Raw genomic sequence first — 9,621 nt, forward strand, 5'->3', positions numbered from 1 at the left:
GTTCATTTAGAGGTAGTCTCCCCAACATTTTCAAGCATTTAAGAGAGCGACGCTTTTGATGCAGTTGCAACTTATGCCGCGCGGCTGTGAAGCATCGGTGTTGAACACTGATATCACGCTGTCGATGATGATGATGATGAGGAGGAAGTGACCTGAACCGCTGTTTTATTTTTGGACACAGTCATTCCGTGGGATGAGATGGCTCGGTGGTTAGAGCGTGAATTTACTGACCGGAAAGTCCGTGCTTCTATCCCGACCTCTGCATCTCTACTTCCCCTGTCTAGGCTTGGGCAACCTGGGAGTATCCTAGCCCGCATGCTTCCTTCTGGTGGCAAGGTAGCTAGGCTTTGAAAAGGTGTTACGATTATTTAATGTGTAGCAAGGTAGCTAGGCTTTGAAAGGGTGAAACGATTATTTAATGTACAGCCCTCCCATATAACCTGCAATCTTTGGAGGAACTCCATGGCGATCGAATGCGGACTTACCCTATTTGCTTGATAATGCGTCCACATAGACAGTAGTCATCCGAGTGCCGAAAGCGCCTGTTTTGAACAAGATTTTCGGGTTTCAGTAGATGTACACTGCTTTTAAGGCCTCCATCGAGGTCTACCTTTCCAAGAACTTGGCGAGTCGGCTCGTCAGTTGGACTTGTGCAAGTGTTCAAATTTCTTGACGGAAAACATCACCGGTATGGTTATGCAAAACTCGTCGACAGTCCACATATAGTTTCATCCTTCATTGAACTTATCAGGTGGATGCAGTCTTCCAGTCTCCGTCAATCATGTATTCTGCCTGAACATCAAGTTTCACGCAACGAACACACTCGTTTGCAAGATAGGTTGGTAATAACTGGACACTGCTGAATCCCTCGTTTGTGAGGGTCTAGGCATCTCTACGGATGGTAATAGTTAGGTTTGAGTCGGCGTCGGCATGATATCAGTCTTTCGGTTGAGGGACCTGTTTACAGTGAAGCATCGGTGTTGAACACTGATGTCATGCTGTTGATGATTATTATTATTACAGGTCTACCGTGCATCCATTTCGGCCGACTCGTGTGGAAGACATCCAACGACTATCAATCTTTGAAAGCCGTTGTTTGCATAATATTGCTCTCCTCAGTGGTGGGATATCGAATGAATAATGAAAAAAGTAATTGGCTAGTTCAGCCCACCTCTAGATACCATCATTCTAATACACCGGTGAGATTGATTACGTCATGTTTTACATATATCACCACAACGTCCACCCTTCCACGCGCTGTTCACATGTGCTAGGCACAACCAAAAGAAACGAAGGAGTGAACAACCAGTACTGTGGTGAAGTAACCTTAAACACTTGACCGCTAACTTAGGGAAAATAGAAACTTCTGGGCTTCCTTGTTGAGGCCCAGAAAACTCTGAAGTGGTGTTGACAGAGACACTGACATATATGGCGCTGTTCCGAAGTCGGTGAAATACACATACCCGTAAATACATCGATTGCCCATCATGGATTATCTGTTGATAACGGACATTTACATTAGTTCGTATCTTTCGCCAAGCATTCTTTTCTTCATTAAATGTCAGCCCTACACTCATTACTCTGTCCAAATTAGCAAATGTACATGTCTGTCCTCGAAACATTCGAGCCAACTTGGAGGCCTGTGGACTTTGGCTTCATAGTGAATATTCGTTATCCCAAGTGACTGTCTGGCCAGTATGTCCCCGCGAAGTGCTTTTCATGTTTGGTTTATCTACCATCGTGTTTGTGCTAAAATGTGCAAAACTTCTTCAGTGTAGCTAAATGCAATGCGAATTAAACCCATTAAAATATTGTGTGTCGAATTGGATGCGGCAACCGTAGACCTCTGTAAAATTATAAAGATGAGCAAAAGGTACGCACAAAGTATCCACTCAATGATCGGGCTACTCTAGTAGAAGTACAGATAAAAAGTTTGGTACGCAAGGATGGATTCTCACCAAGTAGGGTGCCGGATTAAAGAGGCATGTTACCTAGGAAGCGAACTTAGATCACTTTCCCTGGTGTCAACGAGTAGTAGCATAAAGAAAGGGTTTGCATCAAAAAGTGTGTTATGAAGCGTAAGTTTTCGCATCCATCGCCTTTAAACTGTTGAAAATCTGGTCTCCAATCCAATTTTTATTAAGTCTTGAGCTCCAACTCACAATGCCATTTAACCGAACTTTTGTCGTATCCAGTACTAATAAGGTATCATCCAGCATGCGATATTTGGTTAGCGTAGCATATACATGAATGTATCTGTTTGCAAAACGTGGTAGCAACCGTCTGTACCTATACGTGACCCTGAGTCTCGCACTAATTGCTCATACCACTGATGCGTCAACCTTATCTCGTTTATCGTTTTACATGTGGTTGATCGGCCATCTACCTTGGCGAAGCCGAGGTGCAACATCGACTTAGACAGGCAAAGCCGCTCCCAGCGTATGAATCGATCCACACAACCACGCCCAAATACAAATACAAACCCGAAAGTAAATGTATGGGCGAATCATTCATTGTGCCTTTATTTGTGGGTCTATACGCGTTACCCAGTTGTAGTGCGGCTGCCAGCTTTGCTAATGCTGTTATGCTTGATCTCATCGAGAAAAACCCGATACTTAGGGCACCATAGCGACATCTCATTACTTCAAGTGTTTAAGCAGTGTCTCGCATACTTCCGACCAAACGGCACTTTTCTTTCAACTGAGCCTTGGGTTCCGTGAAATTATAGGCTCCCATACACATGCTTGGCCAACGAGGAATGCCCTTTAATTTCGAGTTCTTTTGTTTCTTAATCCCCTTCTTTTGATCATTAGAATTTGCCGTGAGCTACTGGAAAGTTTCCTCACGACCACTGGAGTTCGCCAGTATGCCCCGTATTTCCTTAGTTTACTTGCTGACACACTCCTGAGGTGCAGTGTCTAAGGGACTGAGAATCTGGCTATGGAAATCATATCTGGAGACCGATTAGTATACTTGGAGTATGTAGATGGTATTGTTATGCTGTTCGGCTATTATGTGTACGCACAAATCACTTGAAATAAACCTTCAAAAATGGCCCCTGCGTTTTACATCCTCATGATGTAGTCTTATTTCAGGGCTTCCTACTCCTATCTGAAACTCCACAATGAGGAACTTGAGTTTGTAGACAGGTTCACTTGTGCTGGCAACTGCATAAGTCTTGACCACACTTTGACGAATTAAGTCAATTCGCGCACCACCAAGGAACGGTCAGACATCTCCAATTTCGTCATCTTTCGCGTTTGAAACAAATGTGGATGAAACTAGGTGCAAAACAATCGTGAGAACAGGATTATGGGCGTAAAACTTGCCCCGAAGCTTCCTTCTCCAAACCCTTGATCACTTTCCAAAATGAGCGATGATTGCTTGGAAATATCTCGAACACCTGTTCCATTCGGCACCTCTGCTTTGCGGGTAGACAATGATCGGCTGTTTGCTGGATTGCGAGTTTCTGATGTTGCTGTTGTTTCTGTTCTGCTCATTTTCATTCTGATGTGTTCCTGCGGTTGACAGTTAGTTTTTACTATCGATAAGTATTATGCTCCGTTCTTGACGGACCCTTACTAACAGTTGTTTTTATATACGTTCCAGTTGTTACATATTTTGTAGGCTAGATTGCCTTTCCGCCAAAAATAGCGTGATTCACCATATATTGCTATGTTTTACCGTTCATTTCAATTCTCTTACATTTATTCTTTTATCGACAGGACTGCCATACTGACTGGGTTTTTGATCTGCGTTGGCTTGATGACACCTACCTTGCATCTTGTTCACGAGACTCTTCTCTGGCTTTGTGGCGTATTCCGATGGATAGTGACAACCTTCATTTCGGTTCGCCTAGCTCAAGTGTGCATTCTCAACAAACAGTTCATACGCCTTGCATCGACCGACCAGTGAGCCACGCAATTTCTTCCATTCCTGATGACCGATATCGGGCCTTGGAGTATCTTCCTCCACTTAATTTGCTCACTGTTGTGTCTATGTCACGTCGGTTATATCTCTACGACGCTATCCGAATGGGGTCAGACAAAAAAACGAAACCCATTTTCACCCTAGCACTTCGTGATGCCTATCAGGTCAGTGTAGTATCGTAGATTTTTCTCTGTTGCATGAGAACACCCAAAACATGAAGTTAGGTCTCTTTGGTACGGGCTTGCATGGCGCTGATATTACTTTCAAAGATGAAAATGATTTGGTCCAGGTCTACTTGCCTAGCTTGCCCTAATTTTCTTGCCACTGGAAATTCACTTTTTGGGTGTATAGAACCTTTATTGATGTGACTTAATTTCTCACTGTTTGGGTACAAACATACGTTTTTGCTCGATGCGGTCCATATTAACTGATCTTTTTGTGTTTTACAGGAAGCCGTCGCTCTTCGTCGGTGGCCCTCCGAACCCCATTGCGTTGCCCTCGCTACCCATCATTGCGTGATACTTTTCGATATCCGGTGCTCGGATCCGATCAGCGCAAGTGGTTGTTGTATCCATCCACCATTAGCTGTGTCCGGTGTGCGCTCTCTGAATTTCTCGGGTGACGTGCTTTCCTACGGATCATCAAATGGTCAAGTTCATTTCTACGACCTTCGTGGAAGTCAGCATCTACCTACACATTTGGAAATAGGGCCCGGTTGGGTTAAACCAAACGTGTGTGTCAACGACGAATCCAGTACTCCCACTCCACTTAGCGGCGCTTCAATGTCCGACACCAGCTGGTTTTCACGAATCAGCAATTCGGGTTGGCGAACCCCAATTTCCAATCCACCCCCTCCTACTTCAGCTTTGACCCCCGAACTACTGATTCACGGTGCCAGCAGTTTTCCCATACGGTCAAACAATATCCGCATTAGGTTGGACCGCAGGCAGCAGCGTTTGTACGGTTTACGCAGTCGGCTATTCCCTTCACTTATGTATTCACTTGCTACCCTTCATTCGTCCGTCAGCAATGATCCAGACACTCGACAACAGCAGCAAGATTATGCTCCTCTCGCCGGTTCTTCAAGACGTAGGCAATTACCATTCAGTGAAACCCTCGACCGAATTGCAGATCCCATTCCAACGCTAGCGGATGACAGCGAAAGTGAGAGTGGCGATGATGTGGAGGAAGTAGAAGAGCCACCGGACCAATCCAATGACTCAGACGATAGAGATGAAGAGGGTGGAGAAGACGAAGTTTCAATGGAACCCACCAATTGGCGTCTACCTTCTACAGACTTTAGATCCCAGGCGTCTGCGGTCAATATACCTCTGATTGATCTTCTGTCCAATCTTCCTTCAGATTCTAGTCTGTCTGCTCATCGTCGGTTGGTGGCCATTTACACCCATGAATATGATCCTTCTGGTACACGTCTCTTCACAGCTGGTGGCCCAATAGCTTCCACCTATCACGGAAACGTGGCTGCTTTGTGGGAGTAGCTCAAACGCCACTTGGTGGCCAGTTCCCATAACCTCGAGTCTTTCCGTTTGCAAGTTAATAGCGGAGCAACTGGAAGTGAAGTGGAAGTTACTTTCCATTTTATGTTATTTCGACCCATTCTTCAGGGATTAATTTCATTTCTTGCGACGACAAGCATGCTATTGAATTTGTTGATAATCACTCTTACTCATCACTGAAAATGATTTCCAAAGCTGACTTCCTGCCATGGTCTATCTGCCACTTGTGTTTTGTTGCTTCTCAGCGAACAACATCCCGTGGAATGTACGTTCCCCTTGGTCATCTTCCCTCATACTTTGGTCTCCCGTCTGTTTTGTCCACTATGCTCTAATGTGGGCTCAATCTCTTCAGTGTATATTTGTAAAGGTCACTTTAAAATGCATAATGCCCTTGTTCGCCCCTTACTTTCTGTGTATTCAGTGCCGATAGTCGTATTCTGAGTGACTGAAGTTTTCACTGCGCTGAGGAACTTATTCTGTATGACTGCAATTAAATAAGATGCGGACTTAGGATAACTGCTAGAGTTTGGTCGGTGGTTGTCGCGTAAACCCTATCAAACAATCAAGTGTTTTAATGACTATCTTATATCTATTACCATGTCTCAGGTCGCGGATATTAACTGGCCGATGGAAGGATCGCGTTGCACAGGAATTCATGTTGCTCCAGAAATCTAGTAGTCTTTTTTGTGAAACTAATAATCTTTCCCACTCCGAGAGTTTGCTATCTGGTTCTCACGTAGTGTAGAGAGGAACCTCAAACGGACCAGATACAGGCTCTTCGCTCTGGCTTGCAACAGCTTAGCAGGGTTCAGAAGAGTCAACCGCATTGTCTGATCCTGGGATGAACCTCCCGAGAAGTTATGCAAACCTTCTGATCACGCTTCTGGAGTTTGGTCCAAAAACATGGTCTCAGGTTCAACCGACCAGGTAAAGAAAGGATAAACCAGTACCGTTGAGTGAGATTTCTAGCCATCTATCCGTATTCCGTTACTTTGTGGGATTTTCTGTTACCCAGACTGTCTCCGCCTACTTCGATGTTTACTGGAGTCCATTTTGAAGGTAGACCCTCTTGATCTCAAGCTCATAGTCTGAGAAAACCCTCGGTATTTGTGGGACTCACTTTCAAAGCAGGCAGTGCATTGTTAACCACATGACTATCTTTTGAAAATTCCTGACGTGGCCTAATTATTCTGGTTGGTCTACATCACGGAAACCTTAGATTACAGTTTCGCTCTTCGGGCGTACTCGCATTTGAACTTATTCTGCACTGCTACCGCATCAGCGCACATTGTACGCACCTGAACTATCACATCTGAACAAACGGACATGTTCGTGCCAAAGCAGTTTGTGTGGCTAGCCTGACATTTCGGCGGGGATCCAGTAGTTGTCATGGTTGCGGCGATCGATGCCCTACTTGCTAGAACTTCCCGGTCAATCTGTGCCACGGACACCAAACCACTCACAGTTTCGTTTACTTGTAGGCATTTACGAATTTCTTTGAGTTGGTATCCACTTGCGCTTGGGCAGTGCTTGTCTTGTCTTGGCGCGATTATTTTGTTTCCTAATAATGAATAGAAAGAAGCTCCTAGACGAGCTATACAGGTCTCGCGAACTAGTAACTCAGTCTTGGGGACAAATCTACTGGGTACACTGATACAAATTCAACTTTATTGTACAACTTGACTTGCATCACCTGTCAATCACGCAAGTGAACATTCTGTACATCTGCTCAGAATTTTAGTAACGTACTCGAAAAATTGAATTGAAAAATCAGAGCTCCGGCTGACTACGTGGTGCGTCTTCTCAATACGGTGACTCACCAAATTAAGGTTGATAATCTCTCTTAATCTGTGCGAGGGCGATGTCAGGAACAACGCAACTGCCATAGACACGAAGGACGTTGTATTCCATCGTATGATATCACGAACGCTATCGCTGCAGTTTAAATCTGTCCAATTCTAAAGGCTTTTCGCAGGCTGCAGAAACGATAATTTATTGATTTGGCAGTCGACCTGAGAATGAGTTGTCGAGAACACACGGTAGTTTCCTAGCCTAGACACAGTACATTTCAAAACCGTTCAGCTGTGGCTGAGAAAATCTTTCAGCTGTAGCACTCTTCGGTGCCTAACTGCCATGCCATCCGAAGGAAGCACGAGGGCTGTGATACTGCCTCCCAAACCTAGACAGGATAAATCGAGATGCAGACGCCTGGTTGGAACCACGGATCTTCCGGTCAGTAAATTCGCCCTCTAATCACAGCCGTCTCGGCCCTTTCAATACAGAACACTCCCGAAGTTGCCAATTCCCTTTCTACTGAAGGTCAGAATACAAGGGTCGTACATGACTTACTTCACTTCTAGTGCTTGATTACTAACATCGCGTACAGGGTGGTGTTCTTTAGATCGTCCAGAGCTTCAGACTTTCTTCTTCACTCCGCGTTACGATCACGTGAAAATAAGTGAGGGAACACCGAGTTACTAAATGCAATACTTCTTCCGGTGCGTGCTCACTATTGTACACTCATTCAGAAGATAAACTGTTGACCCTCGATTGTGAGCGCTACACATAGGGTCCTCGTTAGGCAGAATCAAAGGGTTCCCAGATGTCGAATTGCGGACGAATTGCATAAATCGAATTAGCTGGCATGAATGAGACAAGTTAACAGGTGTCACGGTGGGCCAGTTTTGTTTAGGTGGCACGTCTGGGGACATTATGACTGCTTTTGAGAAGGCGTACTCATGGGCAACTGCATAATTCGGAATACGATGGGTCGTGGTGGGGCTAGGTATGAATGTTGGTATGCTTGTCCGATTTGAGCCTGCGGGCTGCTATCAGCGAGTGTAATCCAACAGTCTAGTATGGCCCGTCCGCCGATGTCACCTCTCACGGCGGAAACTAATGTGCGGAAATAGTTCGACCCAGTAAATGACGCCGGCCAAAGAAAACGTTTTGATTCAAACAGCGAGCTCATGTTGCCCATTGAGTAGCGATCGTTACGTGTTTGTGTGTCTGTGGTTGGGGGGGGGTGGAACTTTTGTCTTTCTCATTTGCGACTTTCATGATGAAACTAACCTCTTCTAGAGCGGCACAATAACCCCTTGTTCACTGCAGGGTTTCATCGTGCAGCAATTCCCATTCAGATGGAAAGCTGGTCGAATTGACCTAAATAATGGTCTACTGTGGAGGATTCTCTCTAGATGTGGTGCACTAATAAGTGTGGATCGTTTTGTTGCTATCCTTAACGGTCGAGCAGTCTCTCATTATTCCAGATGACAAATTTTTTCCATCCTTTCTCGCTCATATCCTTTTTTGCATTAGCCTGTTTTTCCCAGACAAGAGGACTGCACCATTATGGTAGTTTTCAGTTTAATGTACGTCCTGAGCTGTTACGTGCGGTGATATTATTTATGTCTCGTAGTTTTAGATGGGAAGTTGTCTTTGGAAAATGTCACAGATTGTAGGAATGACAGAATTTCCTGGTTCGACGGTCCCGAGACTTGAGCACATACCTGCACGTCACTGAAGTGCGAGCATTTTCGTCCGCTTGAGAATTCGGAGGTCCTCTGACTGATCCTGTGGAATAGCAGTCACATTTCGAGACAGTTTTGAGTTCCGATGGTGGCTCTGGACTACCATCATTAATAAGCTGTTCCGACGATGCAAAACGCTCACATCAGGGCTTGTGGACACTGCGTATGGTAGTAATGTTAACTAGAACCCATGGTGATATTCGAAATCTGCCGTCTGACAGTAGAGTCCTTTTCCTTCTTGGATTGACGTCTTTGGCCTGTTTTCAACAAACTACTCTAGAAAAGGAAACCCTGGGAAAAGCGAAATTCGACAGTCACTTTGAACACATGGTTTTGAATGTAATCTATCTGTAAATATTGGGACAAATATACAGTTAGGATGAAACATACCGACTGATACACGTAGAGCAAGACTGCCCTATAAGGAGCAATTGTTGGTTTATTTTACCGCATACACTGGAGTTACCTTTTAGTACACAGGTCCACCATGCTAATGTATTGGTACATATCATGGTCTATTGACAGTTGCGTTCGTTTATTTTGAATGGGTGCTTACCCTCGTATTGTTTCAAACACCCACGCGTTACTCATATAGAGGAATGGGCGCGGTTCTTATTGCACTGTTAACCGTCCCTGCTCACACC

At 44.8% G+C, this 9,621-nt stretch overlaps 2 protein-coding genes across 2 annotated transcripts in view; one reads left to right on the forward strand and one right to left on the reverse strand.

Annotated features, from left to right (window-relative positions):
• T265_03823 (hypothetical protein) overlaps nucleotides 1-5,844 on the forward strand; it is a gene marked incomplete at both ends in the record, with an annotated part of 23,565 nt that extends 17,721 nt beyond the window's left edge. Inside the window, 2 exons of the mRNA XM_009168394.1 lie at nucleotides 3,726-4,094; nucleotides 4,380-5,844. Coding sequence (XP_009166658.1) covers nucleotides 3,726-4,094; nucleotides 4,380-5,429 — 1,419 coding nt within the window. The remainder of the gene's footprint in view (nucleotides 1-3,725; nucleotides 4,095-4,379) is intronic.
• T265_03825 (hypothetical protein) overlaps nucleotides 1,733-9,621 on the reverse strand; it is a gene marked incomplete at both ends in the record, with an annotated part of 13,368 nt that continues 5,479 nt past the window's right edge. The window contains 2 exons of the mRNA XM_009168396.1: nucleotides 1,733-1,846; nucleotides 6,746-7,008. Of these exons, the coding sequence (XP_009166660.1) occupies nucleotides 1,733-1,846; nucleotides 6,746-7,008 (377 nt within the window). The remainder of the gene's footprint in view (nucleotides 1,847-6,745; nucleotides 7,009-9,621) is intronic.

Source organism: Opisthorchis viverrini (genome assembly GCF_000715545.1).
Source record: "Opisthorchis viverrini unplaced genomic scaffold opera_v5_56, whole genome shotgun sequence".
Lineage (NCBI taxonomy): Eukaryota > Metazoa > Platyhelminthes > Trematoda > Opisthorchiida > Opisthorchiidae > Opisthorchis > Opisthorchis viverrini.